General features: G+C 47.2%; 2 protein-coding genes across 2 annotated transcripts in view; one reads left to right on the top strand and one right to left on the bottom strand.

Annotated features, from left to right (window-relative positions):
• LOC137537252 (uncharacterized) overlaps window positions 1-21,963 on the bottom strand; it is a 1,269,057-nt gene that overhangs the window by 193,886 nt on the left and 1,053,208 nt on the right. The window lies entirely within an intron of this gene.
• Window positions 1-21,963, top strand: part of LOC137535883 (uncharacterized) — a 242,496-nt gene that overhangs the window by 157,877 nt on the left and 62,656 nt on the right. Inside the window, 2 exon segments of the mRNA XM_068257761.1 lie at window positions 3,457-4,909; window positions 16,726-16,769. Coding sequence (XP_068113862.1) covers window positions 3,457-4,909; window positions 16,726-16,769 — 1,497 coding nt within the window.

Genomic DNA, 21,963 nt, shown 5'->3' with positions numbered 1-21,963 from the left:
CAGAGCACTTTACATTTAAAGGCACTGTGCTCTATGAATTGAGGACTTCGTGTTATTTTTTCTGTAATAAGCTAATAATGGTCACTTTACATTAATTTACACAGAATAGTCACAGTAGGGGTGACTTAGTGTTACCGGCCTGTAATAAGCTGATAATGGTCACTGTACATTACTGTACACAGATTGGTCACAGTAGGGGTGACTTAGTGTTACTGGCCTGTAATAAGCTGATAATGGTCACTGTACATTACTGTACACAGATTGGTCACAGTAGTGGTGACTTAGTGTTACTGGCCTGTAATAAGCTGATAATGGTCACTGTACATTACTGTACACAGATTGGTCACAGTAGGGGGTGACTTAGTGTTCCCAGCCTGTAATAAGCTGATAATGGTCACTGTACATTACTGTACACAGATTGGTCACAGTAGGGGGTGACTTAGTGTTACTGACCTGTAATAAGCTGATAATGGTCACTGTACATTACTGTACACAGATTGGTCACAGTAGGGGTGACTTAGTGTTACCGGCCTGTAATAATCTGATAATGGCCACTGTACATTACTGTACACAGATTGGTCACAGTAGGGGTGACTTAGTGTTACCAGCCTGTAATAAGCTGATAATGGTCACTGTACATTACTGTACACAGATTGGTCACAGTAGGGGTGACTTAGTGTTACCGGCCTGTAATAAGCTGATAATGGTCACTGTACATTACTGTACACAGATTGGTCACAGTAGGGGTGACTTAGTGTTACCGGCCTGTAATAAGCTGATAATGGTCACTGTACATTACTGTACACAGATTGGTCACAGTAGGGGTGACTTAGTGTTACCGGCCTGTAATAAGCTGATAATGGTCACTGTACATTACTGTACACAGATTGGTCACAGTAGGGGTGACTTAGTGTTACCGGCCTGTAATAAGCTGATAATGGTCACTGTACATTACTGTACACAGATGGGTCACAGTAGGGGTGACTTAGTGTTACCGGCCTGTAATAAGCTGATAATGGTCACTGTACATTACTGTACACAGATTGGTCACAGTAGGGGTGACTTAGTGTTACTGGCCTGTAATAAGCTGATAATTGTCGCTGTACACAGATTAGTCACAGTATGGAGTGACTTAGTGTTACTGGCCTGTAATAAGCTGATAATGGTCACTGTATATTACTGTACACAGATTGGTCACAGTAGGGGTGACTTAGTGTTACCGGCCTGTAATAAGCTGATAATGGTCACTGTACATTACTGTACACAGATTGGTCACAGTAGGGGTGACTTAGTGTTACCGGCCCGTAATAAGCTGATAATGGTCACTGTACATTACTGTACACAGATGGGTCACAGTAGGGGTGACTTAGTGTTACTGGCCTGTAATAAGCTGATAATTGTCGCTGTACACAGATTAGTCACAGTATGGAGTGACTTAGTGTTACCGGCCTGTAATAAGCTGATAATGGTTACTGTACATTACTGTACACAGATTGGTCACAGTAGGGGTGACTTAGTGTTACCAGCCTGCAATAAGCTGATAATGGTGACTGTACATTACTGTACACAGATTGGTCACAGTAGGGGTGACTTAGTGTTACTGGCCTGTAATAAGCTGATAACGGGCACTGTACATTACTGTACACGGACTGGTCACAGTAGGGGTGACTTAGTATTACCGGCCTGTAATAAGCTGATAATGGTCACTGTACATTACTGTACACAGATTGGTCACAGTATGGGTGACTTAGTGTTACTGGCCTGTAATAAGCTGATAATGGTCACTGTACATTACTGTACACAGATTGGTCACAGTAGGGGTGACTTAGTGTTACTGGCCTGTAATAAGCTGATAATGGTCACTGTACATTACTGTACACAGATTGGTCACAGTAGTGGTGACTTAGTGTTACCGGCCTGTAATAAGCTGATAATGGTCACTGTACATTACTGTACACAGATTGGTCACAGTAGGGGTGACTTAGTGTTACCGGCCTGCAATAAGCTGATAATGGTGATTGTACATTACTGTACACGGACTGGTCACAGTAGGGGTGACTTAGTATTACCGGCCTGTAATAAGCTGATAATGGTCACTGTACATTACTGTACACAGATTGGTCACAGTAGGGGTGACTTGGTGTTACCGGCCTGTAATAAGCTGATAATGGTCACTGTACATTACTGTACACAGATTGGTCACAGTAGGGGTGACTTAGTGTTACCAGCCTGTAATAAGCTGATAATGGTCACTGTACATTACTGTACACAGATTGGTCACAGTAGGGGGTGACTTAGTGTTACTGGCCTGTAATAAGCTGATAATGGTCACTGTACATTACTGTACACAGATTGGTCACAGTAGGGCTGATCTAGTGTTACCGGCCTGCAATAAGCTGATAATGGTGATTGTACATTACTGTACACGGACTGGTCACAGTAGGGGTGACTTAGTATTACCGGCCTGTAATAAGCTGATAATGGTCACTGTACATTACTGTACACAGATTGGTCACAGTGGGGGTGACTTAGTGTTACCGGCCTGTAATAAGCTGATAATGGTCACTGTACATTACTGTACACAGATTGGTCACAGTTGGGGGTGACAAAGTGCTACTGGCGGAACAAGAGAGAGATGAAGGGACATATGAGTGACACGAGGAAACAATGGTAATAAGAATGTGTAAGTGACACCACATTGCATTGCAAACAAAGTACAAGCTGGCCCTTTAAGAACCGCACCACAACTAAATAGGTCAAATAAAAAATAGCCTTTATTAGTATAATGTTATGACAGGATTAAAAACGTATTAAAAATAACACCTGGATGGCAAAGGCTCGATGAATCCAATAATATTATGCTCCATATAGAATATATCTCGTACAGTATGACAGGTAATACATCCAAAGGGACAAACACAACTCCTGCCCTGGGGCGCAAGGTAAAGCTGAATGAGGGGCGGTGCTAGAGGTAGGAGAGTTTCTGCAGAACAAGGGACCGTGCACACTAAGGAGGTGGAAAAGAAAGTGCCAATAGAGGAGTAGCGGCCCGGACACTGCCGGAAGAGGAGAATCGCCCAAAGCAGAGAGGAAAAGAATGGCAGCGCAGTGATATAATCAGGGAGGTAGAACCGCCAAACAATTGTGTAAGTGCGCGCTTACCGGTAAGGAGATGAGAGAGGAGCGCGAGCCACCAGTGTGATCACCAAGGTGCTGACTGCTTTCCATGTATGGCCAATGCTGTAGCTGTAGGGAGGGTCAGTGACATGCAAATAACTCTGACTTGTATGCTAATTATATGCAACGTTATGCAGCTGCTGCATTTGGCTTGTTTCTAATCTGCATTATCTTTGCAACAACTTAGAATTATCAGCAGCTCACTGACCCTCCCTAATGATAATTGTTCGACTCCTCAGAAGTCTCTAACAGGAAGTGATGATGTTTCTCTATTTGCAGGGCGGAGTCCCGGCATCCGGAACCTCTCAGAGACTCGTCTCTCTGTATCCACAGACTGTACAACGGATGATGATGTCACTGGACAAGAGTCTCCTGCAGATATCCTGATTACCCCAAATATTCCTCCAGACTCCCCTCACCTGTCTAACCCTGAGGGGCCTCATATCCAGCACAGCTCTCCCCCTGCTGGAGGGCCTTATTCCTGTTCCACATGTGGGAAATGTTTTGTGCACAAATCAAAACTTATCATACATGAGAGATCTCACACTAGTTGGAAGCCCTATTCATGTGCTGAGTGTGGGAAATGTTTTCATAAGAAATCAGAGCTTATCATTCATGAGAGATCTCACACTGGTGAGAAGCCCTATTCATGTGCTGAGTGTGGAAAATGTTTTACTAAAAAATCAAGTCTTGTCAGACATGAGAGTTCTCACACTAGTGAAAAGCCATATTCATGTGCTGAGTGTGGGAAATGTTATGGGGACAAATCAGTGCTTGTGAGACATGAGAGATCTCACACTGGTGAGAAGCCCTATTCGTGTGCTGAGTGTGGGAAATGTTTTTGGTATAAATCAGAGCTTGGCATACATGAGAGATCTCACACTGGGGAGAAGCCCTATACATGTGCTGAGTGTGGAAAATGTTTTGTACGTAAAACACAGCTTGTCATACATGAGAGATCTCACACTGGTGAAAAGCCATATTCATGTGCTGAGTGTGGGAAATGTTTTGGGCAAAAATCACATCTTGTCACACATGAGAGATCTCACACTGGTGAAAAGCCATATTCATGTGCTGAGTGTGGGAAATGTTTTACTCTGAAATCAAGTCTTGTCACACATGAGAGATCACACACTGGAGAAAAGCCATATTCATGTGCTGAGTGTGGGAAATGTTTTGGGCAAAAATCACATCTTGTCACACATGAGAGATCTCACACTGGTGAAAAGTCATATTCATGTGCTGAGTGTGGGAAATGTTTTACTCTGAAATCAAGTCTTGTCACACATGAGAGAGTTCACACTGGTGAGAAGCCCTATTCACGTGCTGAGTGTGGAGAAGGGTTTGTGCAAAAATCAGACCTTGTCACACATGAGAGATCTCACACTGGTGTAAAGTCCTATTCATGTTCTGAGTGTGGGAAATGTTTTGGGCAAAAATCACAGCTTGTCACACATGAGAGATCTCACACTGGTGAAAAGCCATATTCATGTGCTAAGTGTGGGAAATGTTATGGGCATAAATCACTGCTTGTCACACATGAGAGATCTCACACTGGCGAGAAGCCCTATTCATGTGCTGAGTGTGGGAAATGTTTTGTAAGTAAATCACATCTTGTCCAGCATGAGAGATCTCACACTGGTGAGAAGCCCTATTCATGTGCTGAGTGTGGGAAATGTTTTGGTTATAAATCAACTCTTGTCACACATGAGAGATCTCACACTGGTAAGAAGCACTAATTCATGTGCTAAGTGTGGGAAATGTTTTGTACATAAATCCCATCTTGCCAGACATGAGAGATCTCACACAATGTGTTTATAAGTGCTCTTTTCTAATCTTTCATTTATGCTAGATGCACATGGCAGCGTATTGCATAGAATCCTGAGGACTCTCTCATGCTGCTCAGTGCATTGCTGTGTAAAGCCCCTGAGCTGAGGTGAGATGATGAGATAAACACCGGTACATGTAGTACATAAAATGTAGGTGAATTTTCACGGTTCACAGATAGACCCAGGAAGCATCTCTATGCGGGATTCTGGCACAAGCTAGAGCAGCGTGTGATAATATTCCCAGGTCATATTACACATTATGCACAAATAATGCAGATATACCCCAATGCCTCAGCGCTGCACCTCAGATGTAAATTAGGAGATGATTGGATACAGGTGTTTGGGGTTGAGGTGAGATACAGGAATTCTGGGGTGGAGAGGGGGCAGGTTATTGTTATATGTGTTACAGTCACTGCTATAGACACCCCAATGCCTCAGTGCTGCACCCCAAATGTAAATTAGGAGATGATTGGATACAGGTGTTTGGGGTTGAGGTGAGATACAGGAATTCTGGGGTGGAGAGGGGGACAGGTTATTGTTATATGTGATACAGTCACTGCTATACACCCCCCCCCCCCCCAAATGTAAATTAGGAGATGATTGGATACAGGTGTTTGGGCTGGAGGTGAGATACAGGAATTCTGGGGTAGAGAGGGGGACAGGTTATTGTTATGTGTTACAATCACTGCTATAGACACCCCAATGCCTCAGTGCTGCACCCCAAATGTAAATTAGGAGATGATTGGATACAGGTGTTTGGGGTTGAGGTGAGATACAGGAATTCTGGGGTGGAGAGGGGGACAGGTTATTGTTATATGTGTTACAGTCACTGCTATAGACAAATGTGGGAAGCTGTTGCTGGAAACGATTCTGTGTTATGTAACAAAATAAATCCTATTGGAATGGAAATCTGATGCGTCTCCAAGTGTCTCTCCTGTGATTACAACATACATAAATCATCGTCTGCATTCCTGCTGATATCTGCTGGTGACAGAGCTTTCCTTGAAGCTGATACGGAGGAGGTGGAGCTAATAATATACAAAATACACAACCCCCCGGCATTGATGGCCTAAACGCTGCATTGTACAGACAGCATGAGAAGGTTCTGGTCCCACACTTATTGCTGATGTAGAACGATGTGCTGGAATAGGAGGCACTGCCCCATCCATGCAACAGACCGAGTGCCCAAACTGCAACCCAAAGCCCACTTATTTATCACACAGTGACAACACAGCAATTTAAACACTGAGGTCTGAGATTAGAGGAAACCACTCCTACATTAGACAATATCTTGGATGATGCAAGCTTGCCAGATGTCCCTGTATCCACAACCACAAGGTATCGGGGCAATGGTCTGTAGTCCTCAGCGCTCACTGACAATGATCTGCAGCCACCTCCTGCACAATATACTGACTAGTGGTCGCCAACACAGTCCTGGGTCCATGAACACATGACCCGTTACATCAACAAGCCTTAAAGTGACTCTGATGCGATAGGGAGAGAGTGCTAGTGCATGTGCGAGTCTGTCTGAGAGAGAGTGTGCTGCTGCATGTGCGAGTGTGTGAGAGAGAGTGTGCTAGTGCATGTGCGAGTGTGTGGGAGAGAGCATGCTAGTGCATGTGTGAGAGAGCGTGCTAGTGCATGTGCGAGTGTGTGAGAGAGAGCGTGCTAGTGCATGTGCGAGTGTGTGAGAGAGCATGCTAATGCATGTGCGAGTGTGTGAGAGAGAGCATGCTAGTGCATGTGCGAGTGTGTGAGAAAGAGAGCATGCTAGTGCATGTTATAGAGAGAGAGCGTGCCAGTGGATGTGCGAATGTGTGAGAGAGTTCTAGTGCATGTGCAAGTGTATGAGAGAGCGTGCTAGTGCATGTGCGAGTGTGTGTGAGAGAGAGAGCATGCAAGTGTGTGTGAGAGAGAGAGCATGCTAGTGCATGTGCGAGTGTGTGTGAGAGAGAGAGCATGCTAGTGCATGTGCGAGTGTGTGTGAGAGCGTGCTAGTGCATGTGCGAGTTTGAGAGAGAGAGCATGCTAGTGCATGTGCGAGTGTGAGAGAGAGTGTGCTGGTGCATGTGCGAGTGTGAGAGAGAGAGTGCTAGTGCATGTGCGAGTGTGTGTGAGAGACTGCTAGTGCATGTGAGAGAGAGGATGGTGGGGCATGTGCGGGTGTGTGAGAGAGCGCGTGCTAGTGCATGTATGAGTGTGTGAGAGAGAGCGTGCTAGTGCATCTGCGAGAGCGAGCGTGCTAGTGCATGTGCGAGTGTGTGAGAAAGACCGCTAGTGCATGTGAGAGAGAGGGTGCTAGCGCATGTGCGAGTGTCTGAGAGAGCGTGCTAGTGCATGTGCGAGTGTGTGTGAAATAGAGCGTGCTAGTGCATGTGCGAGTGTGTGAGAGAGAGTGTGCTAGTGCATGTGCGAGTGTGTGAGAGAGAGCGTGCTAGTGCATGTGCGAGTGTGTGAGAGAAAGCGTGCTAGTGCATGTGCGAGTGTGTGAGAGAGAGCGTGCTAGTGCATGTGAGAGAGATAGGGTGCTAGCGCATGTGCAAGTGTGTGTGAGAGCGCGTGCTATTGCATGTGCAAGTAGTGTGTGGGAAAGAGCGTGCTAGTGCATGTGCAAGTATGTGGGAGAGAGCATGCTAGTGCATGTGCGAGTGTGTGGGAGAGAGTGTGCTAGTGCATGTGCGAGTGTGTGTGAGAGCGTGCTAGTGCGTGTGCGACTGTGTGTGAGAGAGTGCTAGTGCATGTGCGAGTGTGTGAGAGAGAACGTGCTAGTGCATGTATGAGAGAGACTGCTAGTGCATGTGAGTGCGAGAGTGGGTGCTAGTGCATGTGTTAGTGTGTGAGAGAGAGCGTGCCAGTGCATGTGCGACTGTGTGTGAAAGAGTGTGCTAGTGCATGTGATAGAGAGCGTGCTAGTGCATGTGTGAGAGAGAGAGGGTGCTAGCGCATGTGCGAGTGTGTGAGAGAGCGTGCTAGTGCATGTGTTAGTGTGAGAGAGAGAACATGCTAGTGCATGTGGGAGTGTGAGAGAGAGCGTGCTAGTGTATGTGAGAGAGAGAGAGAGAGAGAGAGTGTGTGTGAGAGAGAGAGCGCGTGCTAGTGTATGTGCAAGTGTATGAGAGAGAGCGTGCTAGTGTGTGTGTGAGTGTGTGGGATAGAGCATGCTAGTGCATGTGCAAGTGTGAGAGAGAGCGTGCTAGTGCATGTGCGAGTGTGAGAGAGAGTGTGCTAGTGCATGTGCCAGTGCATGTGCGAGTGTGTGGGAGAGATCATGCTAGTGCATGTGCGAGTGTGAGAGAGAGAGAGAGAGAGTGCTAGTGCATGTGGGAGTGTGTGGGAGAGAGCGTGCTAGTGCATGTGTGAGTGTGAGAGAGAGCGATCATGCTAGTGCATGTGGGGGTGTGTGGGAGAAAGCGTGCTAGTGCATGTGGGGGTGTGTGGGATAGAGCGTGCTAGTGCATGTGGGGGTGTGTGGGAGAGAGCGTGCTAGTGCATGTGCGAGTGTGTGGGAGAGAGCGTGCTAGTGCATGTGCGAGTGTGTGGGAGAGAGCATGCTAGTGCATGTGGGGGTGTGTGGGATAGAGCGTGCTAGTGCATGTGGGGGTGTGTGGGATAGAGCGTGCTAGTGCATGTGGGAGTTTGTGGGAGAGAGCGTGCTAGTGCATGTGCGAGTGTGTGGGAGAGAGCGTGCTAGTGCATGTGGGGGTGTGTGGGATAGAGCGTGCTAGTGCATGTGGGAGTGTGTGGGATAGAGCGTGCTAGTGCATGTGGGAGTGGGTGGGATAGAGCATGCTAGTGCATGTGCAGTAAGGAGCAGGCACTGTTTTGGAGCTGTCAGGCTCCCAAATACATCTGAAGCCTAAAGAAGAAGCAGAGAGGAGTCTCTGACCCATTGGTTGGAGACTGCTAACAGGGGAGCCAGCGGTGGAACCAGGGCACCGGGAGAGGAACAGGAAGTCTCTATAGGACCCAGAACCTTCACTCTCCTTAGGTAAGTATATGTTGTTTTTTTTTTTTTAAATCACTTCAAACTCCCAGTAAAACACAATGCACATAAAGTGCTGAGTGCAAATGAGTGCAGATCACAGGAGAAAACTTGCCCCCTTCTCCAATTCCTGACCAGGTTTCGGCCGTATGTTGTCATCAGGGGATATTTTAACCAGTTCAGGACCACAGGCTTAGCTTACACCCCACTAGTGACCAGGCTATATTTTAGTGCTCTGCAGCTGCACAGGCACACTACGTAGCACACAAATTAATCCCCCCTCTCCTTTTCTGCCCACCAACAGAAATCCCTGTTGGTGGGCACAGCAGTGATCTCTCTGATCACAGATGCCTTGTTTGTTTATTTTTTTTATTTGGGTGTTTGTTTTTTAATTTCTCTATTTTCCTTTTTTTTGTTTGTTTTCTCCCCTCCCTCCCTCCTTCCCTGCCAGCCAATCAGAGCGATCCTTTCTTCTAGCCATCAGCCTATCAGAGGAGATCACGATCAGAGCCTCCCCAGGGGACAGCTGAGTGACACGGCTGTCCCCAGTGCAGCGCTGCAGTAGATCGCAGCGCTGTACAATGTAAATAAGTCTCCTAGCGGCAACCGCACAGCTCCGTCACTCAAGCAGGGATACGCGCGCAATCCCCTGTAACACCCCGCCCCAGGACTGGACGCCGTTCTGCGTTAGGCAATCCTGGGGCTGCCACCTTCCCGACGCTTATGGGTGTTAGACAGTCGGGAAGGGGTTAATGCACACTCTACACCCCCCTCCCCCCCCCCAGATCTCCCCCAGGTAACAGTGTTTCCTCAGGGCTCCCCCAGGTAACAGTGTTTCCCCAGGTCTCCCCCAGGTAATAGGGTTTCCCCAGATCTCATCCAGGTAACAGTGTTTCCCCAGGGCTCCCCCAGGTAACAGTGTTTCCCTAGAACTCCCCCAGGTAATAGTGTTTCCCCAGGTAACAGTGTTTCCCCAGGGCTCCCCCAGGTAATAGTGTTTCCCCAGGTCTCCCCCAGGTAATAGTGTTTCCCCAGGTCTCCCCCAGGTAACAGTGTTTCCCCAGGTCTCCCCCAGGTAACAGTGTTTCCCCAGGTCTCCCCCAGGTAACAGTGTTTCCCCAGGGCCCCTGCAGAGTACTTGGGGCAGCAGAGTAAACTCCCCCGTCTGGCCAGCCTGCTCCCCCCAGTCTGTGTCCTTCTCTCTCCATCTCTCTGGTGCCTGTTCTCTGTGACCTGGCAGCATGTTATGTGAGAATGTACATGCTAACAAAACCAAATAGGGCAAGCACCACCAACCAAACCCCAAGTATATGGGTGGGGAAGGAGTGTGCAGGAAGGAGCCATAAGCAAGACCACACAGTATACCAAAGAAGTTCCCTAGAAAAACCGCACCTCTCCAAACTAATCTGCAGCACTAAATTATCTTTATTAACACAAAGGTATAAAAACACATCAAGGGGATGACCGTCATAATGATCAAACAGTAAATAACAAAGTATGCATATAAAAAGGAGGGTATAAATATCCACAAAAACCTGAGTCAGTACAAAAAATTCCACTCAATATAGTCATATAATACATACATGGATCAAAAATGATGAGGTAGAGAAGGGAACAAAGTCCCCAAGTGTGCAACCAGCAGAAATAAAGTGCATAGGCGTGCATAGCTGATCAAAAGTAAATAGTGTAGTAAAGTGACATTGTAGGAGGAAAAAGATCCCAAGGAACTGGTCCCCAAATGGGGACAACAGTAAAGTGCAACGTGATAATATAGACGATGGGCAAAGAAGGTGAGAAATGTTGTATAGTAGTGAGTAGCTGAAAGCCAGTCAGAGGGAAAGAGCTCAGGAGGTGAATGAAGAAACGTAGAGAGGATTGCAGTGAGAAGCTGGGAGCTTACCAGAGGGGGGAGGAGACTCAGGAAGAATGTGGGCGGTACCCCTATAACAGCTGGCCGTCGCGATTCGCCCCCTAAACTTAGTGGCTTCTTCCGGGCATGTTTAGCTGAGAAAGGCACTGGGCTTCTAAAGAACAAGCGACACCGATGCTAACCTAGAAATAAAAATACATATATAAGAAGATAAATACTACTTCTACTTACATAACAGATGTATTGTGCTATCCACGTATTGATTCCTGTGAATTTTATAAAGGAAAAGCAGAAAATCTTATTCTAGGCAGTGGCCATCTTGCCAAGCTAATGCTGACATCATATCCTCCCTGACTCTTGTTTTCCCCCCTCCCTTCTCTTGCTCATTGTGTATTCATTAGCTGCCCTCCTCCCTGAGTCTTCAGACACTCCCACTGAGGTGTATACTAACAACTGCACTGTCTTTTTTTTTTTTATTTACACATCCAATCACTGAGTCACCTCAGCCTTATTTGTAAGCACAAGTAACCAGAGGGTGTTTCTGATAGACAGCTAGGCAGGGAAATAAATGGAAGAGGAGGAATATATTATAGATAAAAAGAACTCCCAGCATTCAACTCTTTGGCACAGTTTGGCACTAGGGCCAGTGCTCCTAAAGTATGTGATAACTCCAAACCATAACAGCAGAAAAAGTTTTTCAAGTTTTTAATGCAGGATTAGCATCTTTATCACTTAATACACTCAGACCAATTGCTGTTGAAATCTGATTTTTATGGTGACAATACCGCTTTACACTAATCGGAGGACCTGGGTGGGCGGGTAAAATGGGTGTGGCAAACCTAATTTGTATGCATGGCCATGCATAACGAGGATGTGTCTGCAGTGCTGAAAGCACCACATCACTTCCTCTTCCTGGTGTAGGGGGCCTCCTGGGAAATGTAGTGCCAGGTGAATAACGGAAGGAAAATAGAGATGAAGTAGACGGGCATAAGACTACCCAGAGATAAGAACAGTAATATAATTAACCACACTAGATAAACAATAAACATTAAATCACAAAATGATTACGATAGTGGAAAGCACCAGCTATTTCCACCACAGATATATGAAAGTAAATGGAAATGCAAGCAAATGTCGCCATGTACAGGCCAACAAAAATATTGGCACATACAGACAATTGTATGAGGATAAACACTATGCTGAATAACAATATAAAAACGTATGAATGCATATTAATCACAATTTATTTAAAAAAAACAGATCCAGAATAATCTTGAACAGTTCAGTAAAGCATTATAGATGTCTCAGGAGGAAGTCTGGAGAATTCCACAGTAGATAACCATCCCACAGCAAATGCATCAATACAGGACCAGCAGAGCAATGAGCATTACAACTGGAGGAAAAATACAGGAAAAAAACAACAATTATTAAGATCTTTTAAGACAACCACAGAAGGAGAGGATGGAGAGACCGAGGTAGCCCATCCATGGAGGAAAGAACAGATTGCTGAAAACAGCCTAGTGCAATAAATGGGAAGTACTATAAATCACCACAATATACTGCAAAATACACACAATATAAAAACATGAATATATATTAGAAGGAGGTGAAGACTACTCACCTAATCCACACCTCAAAGGTCATACATAATAGACAGGAGAAATCTGCCAAGCATAGACACCGCATGTGGTGATAGGACAATCATCATATGGAGGGAAGGGGCCACTCACCATGGGCCATACCCAACCAACACACGGGATTAGTGTAAGAAACCTAGAAATGGAAAATCTGCATTTAGACCTACTGGGGATCTCGATCCCAATTCATGGATCCACTTTGTTTCGTGTCTCAGGAGTGAAGGTTCTATGCTGCCATCCCTGGAAGAAAGAAAGAGACGTTTTAGTCCACACACAGTCCAACCAGCTGTACTGCCCCCATGCCGTTTCAAGGTGTGATCCGCCACCGGGGTAAGTGATTTACCCTCTATAAAGTCTCTTTCTGCCAGACATTTGGTGGAAAGATGCTTCTGTATTCTAGTTTTGTGCTTGTTCGTAGTTTGACCAACGTGAAACAAGTTACATGGACATCTTAGTAAGTAAACCACAGCCTCAGTCTGGCAGTTTATATATTCCTCAATTTGATGGATCTTTTGGGTCTTCGGGCTGGTCACATTTCTGGTGGGTACCATGAGTGGACCAATATTACAGCGACCACAGGGAAAGCGCCCATTAACCCCACGTCCTCTTGTATGTGGTCTTTGGAAATGGCTTCTACACAGTTTGTCTCTTAATGTGGGGGCTTTCTTGGCCGTTCCCCTAACATACACATAATCTGGCAGCAGCCGTTCCCCTAACATACACATAATCTGGCAGCCGTTCCCCTAACATACACATAATCTGGCAGCCGTTCCCCTAACATACACATAATCTGGCAGCAGCCGTTCCCCTAACATACACATAATCTGGCAGCTGTTCCCCTAACATACACATAATCTGGCAGCAGCCGTTCCTCTAACATACACGTAATCTGGCAGCCGTTCCCCTAACATACACATAATCTGGCAGCAGCCGTTCCCCTAACATACACATAATCTGGCAGCTGTTCCCCTAACATACACATAATCTGGCAGCCGTTCCCCTAACATACACATAATCTGGCAGTTGTTCCCCTAACATACACATTATCTGGCAGCTGTTCCCCAAACATACACGTAATCTGGCAGCAGCCGTTCCCCTAACATACTCATAATCTGGCAGCAGCCGTTCCCCTAACATACACATAATCTGGCAGCTGTTCCCCTAACATACACATAATCTGGCAGCTGTTCCCCTAACATACACATAATCTGGCAGCTGTTCCCCAAAATACACATAATCTGGCAGCAGCCGTTCCCCTAACATACACATAATCTGGCAGCAGCCGTTCCCCTAACATACACATAATCTGGCAGCTGTTCCCCTAACATACACATAATCTGGCAGCTGTTCCCCAAAATACACATAATCTGGCAGCAGCCATTCCCCTAACATACACATAATCTGGCAGCAGCTGTTCCCCTAACATACACGTAATCTGGCAGCAGCCGTTCCCCTAACATACACATAATCTGGCAGCTGTTCCTCTAACATACACGTAATCTGGCAGCAGCCGTTCCCCTAACATACACATAATCTGGCAGCTGTTCCCCTAACATACACATAATCTGGCAGCAGCCGTTCCCCTAACATACACATAATCTGGCAGCTGTTCCCCTAACATACACATAATCTGGCAGCAGCCGTTCCCCTAACATACACATAATCTGGCAGCAGCCGTTCCCCTAACATACACATAATCTGGCAGCTGTTCCCCAAACATACACATAATCTGGCAGCAGCCGTTCCCCTAACATACACATAATTTGGCAGCTGTTCCCCAAACTACATAACAGCGGTTCCACAAAAATGCAGACAGTCTGACAGCAGTTCCACCAAAATAGGTACCCCCAGTAGCCAGGTCTATAGGTGTCCCCAGTATAAGTAGCCATGAGTATAGTAGTCCCCAGTATATGTAGCCAGAGGTATAGTTGCCCAGTATATGTAGTCAGGGGTATATGTACCCAGTATATGTAGTCAGGGGTATATGAGCACAGTATATGTAGCCAGGGATATATGTGCCCAGTATATGTAGCCAGGGGTATATGTGCCCAGTATATGTAGCCAGGGGTATATGTGCCCAGTATATGTAGCCAGGGGTATATGTGCCCAGTATATGTAGCCAGGGGTATATGGGCCCAGTATATGTAGTCAGGGGTATATGGGCCCGGTATATGTAGTCAGGGGTATATGTGCCCGGTATATGTAGCCAGGGGTATATGGGCCCAGTATATGTAGCCAGGGGTATATGGGCCCAGTATATGTAGTCAGGGGTATATGTGCCCATTATATGTATCCAGGGGTATATGGGCCCAGTATATGTAGTCAGGGGTATATGTGCCCAGTATATGTAGTCAGGGGTATATGTCCCAGTATATGAAGCCAGGGGTATATGTCCCAGTATATGTAGCCAGGATATATGTGCCCAGTATATGTAGCCAGGGGTATATGTCCCAGTATAAGTAGCCAGGGGTATATGTCCCAGTATATGAAGCCAGGGGTATATGTCCCAGTATATGTAGCCAGGGGTATATGTCCCAGTATATGAAGCCAGGGGTATATGTGCCCAGTATATGTAGCCAGGGGTATATGTCCCAGTATATGAAGCCTGGGGTATATGTCCCAGTATATGTAGCCAGGGGTATATGTCCCAGTATATGAAGCCAGGGGTATATGTGCCCAGTATATGTAGCCAGGGGTATATGTGCCCAGTATATGTAGCCGGGGTATATGTGCCCAGTATATGTAGTCGGGGGTATATGTGCCCAGTATATGTAGTCAGGGATATATGTGCCCAGTATATGTAGTCAGGGGTATATGTGCCCAGTATATGTAGTCAGGGGTATATGTGCCCAGTATATGTAGTCAGGGGTATATGTGCCCGCCCAGTATATGTAGCCAGGGGTATATGTGCCCAGTATATGTAGTCAGGGGTATATGTGACCAGTAAATGTAGTCAGGGTATATGTGCCCACCCAGTATATGTAGCCAGGGATATATGTACCCAGTATATGTAGCCAGGGGTATATGTGCCCAGTATATGTAACCAGAGGTATATGGGCCCAGTATATGTAGTCAGGGGTATATGAGCCCAGTATATGTAGTCAGGGGTATATGTGCCCAGTATATGTAGCCAGGGGTATATGTGCCCAGTAAATGTAGTCAGGGGTATATGTGCCCAGTATATGTAGCCAGGGGTATATGTGCCCAGTATATGTAGCCAGGGGTATATGTGCCCAGTATATGTAGCCAGGGGTATATGTGCCCAGTATATGTAGCCAGGGGTATATGTGCCCAGTATATGTAGTCAGGGGTATATGTGCCCAGTATATGTAGCCAGGGGTATATGTACCCAGTATATGTAGCCAGGGGTATATGTGCCAGTTTATGTAGCCAGAGGTATATGGGCCCAGTATATGTAGTCAGGGGTATATGGGCCCAGTATATGTAGTCAGGGGTATATGTGCCCAGTATATGTAGTCAGGGGTATATGTCCCAGTATAAGTAGCCAGGGGTATATGTCCCAGTATATGTAGTCAGGGGTATATGGGCCCAGTATATGTAGTCAGGGGTATATGGGCCCAGTATATGTAGTCAGGGGTATATGGGCCCAGTATATGTAATCAGGGGTATATGTCCCAATATAAGTAGCCAGGGGTATATATGTCCCATGATATGTAATCAGGGGTATATATGTGCCAGTATATGTCCCAGTATATGTAACCAGGGGTATATGTGCCCAGTATATGTAGTCAGGGATATATATGTCCCAGTATATGTAGTCAGAGGTATATGTCCCAGTATATGTAGTCATGGGTATATGTCCCAGTATATGAAGCCAGGAGTATATGTGCCCAGTATATGTAGCCAGGGGTATATGTAGTCAGGGGTATATGTAGTCAGGGGTATATATGTGCCAGTATATGTAGTCAGAGGTATATGTAGCCAGGGGTATATTTCCCCAGAATAGGCAGTCAGGTGTCCCCCAGCAGGAGGGGAGCAGCGCAGTGGAAGGAGAGCTGTGAGCAGCGGTGGGGAAGGGGGGTCATCCCTCCTCGTTCCGGCGTGAGCACTCCACTGCCGCTAGTCTGGTCTGGTCCAGACCAGAGCAGCGGCACGCAGATCCGGCGCCGGAACTAGCAAGAGGTAAGCCCCGCCCCCTGCCAGCCACCCGCACGTTCGTTCTCACAGTGGGCTCTGTGTACTGACCTCATACTATGCCCCATTGTCCAGACCAGAGCAGCGGCACGCAGATCCGGCGCCGGAACGAGCAAGAGGTAAGTCCCGCCCGCTGCCAGCTGCCCGCACGTTAGTTCTCACAGTGGGCTCTGTGTACTGACCTCATACTGTGCCCCATTGTCCAGACCAGAGCAGCGGCACGCAGATCCGGCGCCGGAACGAGCAAGAGGTAAGCCCCGCCCGCTGCCAGCTGCCCGCACGTTAGTTTTCACAGTGGGCTCTGTGTACTGACCTCATACTATGCCCCATTGTCCAGACCAGAGCAGCGGCACGCAGATCCGGCGCCGGAACGAGCAAGAGGTAAGTCCCGCCCACTACCAGCCGCCCGCACGTTAGTTCTCACAGTGGGCTCTGTGTACTGACCTCATACTGTGCCCCATTGTCCAGAAGGGTCAGAGACATCGTCCTATATCCCTCTCTATCCATAGTGACCGCATTTCCACCTTTATCAGCAGGTGTTACCACAATGGACTCCCATGCAATTCACTTTTACTCCCAAGTTTTCTCCTGGGTGATATTTTCATACCTTGTCAGTAAAATGCATTTTACACCACCAGCAAGTGAGAAAATACAATAATTGTGACAGTACTTTTTATATACATTTTGATACGGATTAATTGCAAAGCACTCAAACGTTATTGTAAAAAGAAGTTGAAGAATTATCTGGCAGGAGAAAAAGTAAATTGCATATGGGCCTTTGTGTTAATTCTGCCAGGGCCATCCTTTCACAATCTGTGAGGTTCTCGTGTCTCTCATATCCCCCTCTATGTGTCTTTTTTCCAAGAGTTTTTACATCCTGTGTCACCATATTCACAAAGGTTTGTAAATAGGAGAATTGTGTCAGTTGCCAACTGCCCACTCCGCCTACCATCATTAGAGGCTCGAGGTCTGTGAGTGCCTGCTGTGTCTCTGACTGCATAGCTCTTCTCTCTATGGTGAAGGTTTTACATGCAGAGATACAGTGGGATGCGAAAGTTTGGGCAATGTTGTTAATTGTCATGATTTTCCTGTATAAATTGTTGATTGTTACGATAAAAAATGTCAGTTAAATATATCATATAGGAGACACACACAGTGATATTTGAGAAGTGAAATGAAGTTTATTGGATTTACAGAAAGTGTGCAATAATTGTTTAAACAAAATTAGGCAGGTACATAAATTTGAAATGAAATCAATATTTAGTAGATCCTCCTTTTGCAGGAATGACAGCCTCTAAACGCTTCCTGTATGTTCCCATGAGAGTCTGGCTTCTGGTTGAAGGTATTTTGGACCATTCTTCTTTACAAAACATCTCTAGTTCACTCAGGTTTGATGGCTTCCGAGCATGGACAGCTCAGCTTTAACTCACACCACAGATTTTCAATTATATTAAGGTCTGGGGACTGAGATGGCCATTTCAGAACATTGTACTTGTTCCTGTGCATGAATGCCTTAGTGGATTTTGAGCAGTGTTTAGCGTCGATGTCTTGTTGAAAGATCCAGCCCCCGCGCAGCTTCAGCTTTTTCACTGATTCCTGGACATTGTTCTCCAGAATCTGCTGATACAGAGTGGAATCCATGCGTCCCTCAACTTTGACAAGATTCCCAGTCCCTGCACCGGCCTGCACAGCCCACAGCATGATGGAACCACCTCCATATTTTACTGTAGGTAGCAGGTGTTTTTTTTTGAAATGCTGTGTTGTTTTTCCTCCATGCATAAGGCCCCATGTTATGCCCAAATAACTCAATTTTAGTTTCAGCAGTCCACAGCACCTTATTCCAAAATGAAGCTGGCTTTTCCAAATGTGCTTTAGCATACTTCAAGCAGCTCTGTTTGTGCTGTGGGCAGAGAAAAGGCTTCCTCTGCATACAGCATCTCATTGTGTATGGTGCGCCGAATGGTTGAACGATGCACAGTGACTCCATCTGCAGCGAAATTATGTTGTAGGTCTTTATTCCTGGTCTGTGGGTTGACTCTGACTATTCTCACCATTCCTCAATTATGTTTATCCGAGATTTGTCTTGGTTTGCCACTTCAAGCTTTAACTTGAACTGAGCCTGTGGTCTTGCATTTCCTTAATATGTACCTAACTGTGGAAACGGACATCTGAAATCTCTGAGACAGCTTTCTGTATCCTTCCCCTAAACCATGATAGTGAACAATCTCTTCAGGTCATTTGAGAGTTGTTTTGAGATCCCCATGTTGCTATTCTTCAGAGAAATTTAAAAAAGAGGAGGGCAACTTACAATTGATCCCCTTAAATACAATTCTTATAATTGGATTCACCTGTGTATGTGTGATGGATTGCGGAGAAGCCGCCGCGCGTTCTGACAGTGAGGCGGCGGTCTCCGTGCACAGAGCGGCGGTTTCCTCGCAGCAACATGCGTCTGGTTTGTCTGGACCCAGTAGTGCACACAGATGTAGAGCTACGCGCGCCGCAAGACAGGCTCTTTATGCCAATAGGAGAAGGGTCAGCTGATCGAGGCGGTCAGATGATCCTAGCTCAGCAGATGATTGGTTGATGGGAGCTGGGCGGCGCTGGGGAATGCTTCACTATATATATCTCTTGCTGTTCAGTTGCTGGTTGTCTGGCGTTGTGAATACCTATGTGTTAGCACTCAGACCTTAGTCAGATCCTTCAGTGTGGTGGAACCAGGTGGACCTGGGAATCCACACTTAGCCAGTTTACTGTGTTATTCTTTAGACCAGTTCCAGGGTGTAGAGACCACGGACCTCACACCCCAGACTAGGAATACTGTGTATCATCTGTGTTATTCCTTAGACCAGTTCCAGGGTGTAGAGACCACGGACCTCACACCCCAGACTAGGAATACTGTGTATCATCTGTGTTATTCCTTAGACCAGTTCCAGGGTGTAGAGACCACGGACCTCACACCCAGACTAGGGAACTTGTGTTATTGTTCTGTTATACATCAGACTAGTTCCAGGGTGTAGAGACCACGGACCTCACACCCAGACTAGGGAACTTGTGTTATACATCAGACTAGTTCCAGGGTGTAGAGACCACGGACCTCACACCCAGACTAGGCATTGTTTGATATCTGTTATGACTTATTGCTGTCCTGACTACTCCTCTGATCTCTGATTCGGTACCTTGCACTTCTGATATTCCGTTGCCAAACCCTGCTTGCCTTGGATACCAAATCAGCTTCCTGTCTTTGTACTTTATCTGTCTGTGTGTTGCCGACCCGGCCTGCCCGACCTTTCTGGCTGTCACCCACCCCTTGGGTGCTCAGTCTTCCTGCAGGGGCCCCCTGCTCCTCAGAGGGGGCACTGCTGCTAAACCAGTCAGGGTCTCCTCCTCCTGGAGCCCTTGACTGCAGTAGAGTCTGTCTCTACATATTGGACCACCTGCTACCCCGGTGGTCCAATTCTTACTGTTACACCAAACACTTACACTCTTCAGGTGTCCAGAGGTTAGCAATATATCTGTATTATCGGTGATTCTGCAGATCATCAATAATCAGGTATATATCTGTATTCTTGGTGATACTGCAGAACCCCCAGAGGCCTCAGAGTCGGAGAGGTGGTGTCCGACAGTGGGGCAAACCTGATTGCTGCAATCAGCAGGGGAGACCTGACCCACATCCCCTGCCTGGCGCACGTCCTGAACCTGGTAGTCCAAAAGTTCCTGCGGACCTACCAGGGGATGGACCGACTCCTTGAGGCAGCAAGGAAGGTTGTGCGTCATTTCCGGCACTCGCCTGCAGCCATGGGGAGCCTGGAAGAGGTGCAGAAGGAGCTGCACCTGCCACAGCACCGGCTCATGATCGATGTTCCAACTCGCTGGAACTCCACCCTGGCGATGTTGGAGCATCTGGTTGAACAGAGGCAGGCTGTCAGCCAGTACGTTGCACGAGCAACAGTTGCCTCCCTCACTGCAACTGGGCGTGCCGCCACCAACCTCCCGTCCATCATCTCCACGGAGGACTGGGGGCGCATGCAGCAGGTGTGCTCAGTCCTTCCTGCAGGCCACCAACATGGTGAGCAGGGACCATGTAATGGTGTGCGAGTGGGTCCCCTTTGTGTGTGTGCTGGACAGGGCCCTGTATGCACTGGTGGAAGAGGGAGCGGCAGCCTTGGACCAGCAGGAGCTGCAGGCAGCTTCACAGGCCACCTCTGAGGAGGAGGGCTTGGAGTTGGTGGAGGTCCCTGACCTTGCTGCTGATGAGGGGGAGCAGCAGAGCGCAGCTGGACTGGTGCGGGGGTGGAGAGAGGATGAGGTGGAGGGGGCAGAGGAAGAGGAGGACAGCCCTGTCGGCTCTGGGGCTGCCGATGATGTGCCAACAGACGTGGCCAGACTCTTCCCAATGGCAGCGCACATGCTGAGGTGCCTGCGCAAGGACCCAAGGGTCATCCAGATGAAGAAGAGGGAGGACATCTGGATCTGCATGATGCTGGACCCACGTCTGAAGGGAAAGCTCAGCCAGTTCCTGCCTGCAGGAGGAGACCGTGCGCAACAAATGAGGGATTTGCAGCTGTCCCTTGTTGAGTGCTTGCAGGAAGCCTTCCCTGAGCCATCCACCCCCACTGTCCAGCCAGCACAGAGGCAGCAGCAGGTGCCTGCATCCAGGGTTGCTCAGCAGGACCCCGAATGCGAAGTTTCCCCGAAAAATTCGGGTGTTTTTTTGGCTTTCCGCATGCGAACCCAAACCCGAATGCTGCAATCCGAGCCGAACCCGAATACGAAGCCTGCCGAATGTGCGCACTCGAATTCGGCCGGATGGAGCTGTGGGTTCGGGTTCGGCTTCGGGATTCGGGGATGACATGATTGGGCCAATCAGAAGTCCTCCTGCCGAGGACTTGGCAACCCTAGCAACCAATCAGAGGAGGGGAGCCTGTCCCTCCCCTCCTCTATATAAGGCGGCGGCCATGTTGCGGAGCCACGCACTTGTGTGACTGCTGCTGGTACTGAGAGATTCTCCAGTGCTGTGCTGTGTCTGAGCAAGTGCTTTTCACTGCTAAACCTAGCGTTTTGCTTCCTAAACACATCCTAAACACATTTATTATTGTCTTATATAGTTAGCTAGTATTTTGATTGTATTTAGTCAGCTAGTGTATAGTGTATACTGTGCTAGGCTAGTGTTAGTCTGTGAGCAGGCTAGGCCTGCTAGCCTAGGTAGCCTTAGCCTGCTACTACTAGCTTAGGTAGGTTAGGGATTCTAGTTAGTTGTGTACTTAGTAGTACTAGTTTAGTTAATTTTTACTGCTGTAGTCTGTTACTTTATTA

Source organism: Hyperolius riggenbachi, chromosome 10 (genome assembly GCF_040937935.1).
Source record: "Hyperolius riggenbachi isolate aHypRig1 chromosome 10, aHypRig1.pri, whole genome shotgun sequence".
NCBI classification, from domain to species: Eukaryota; Metazoa; Chordata; class Amphibia; order Anura; family Hyperoliidae; genus Hyperolius; species Hyperolius riggenbachi.
Note: the sequence above shows the minus strand (reverse complement) of the source record. Positions and strands in the feature narration are given on the sequence as shown.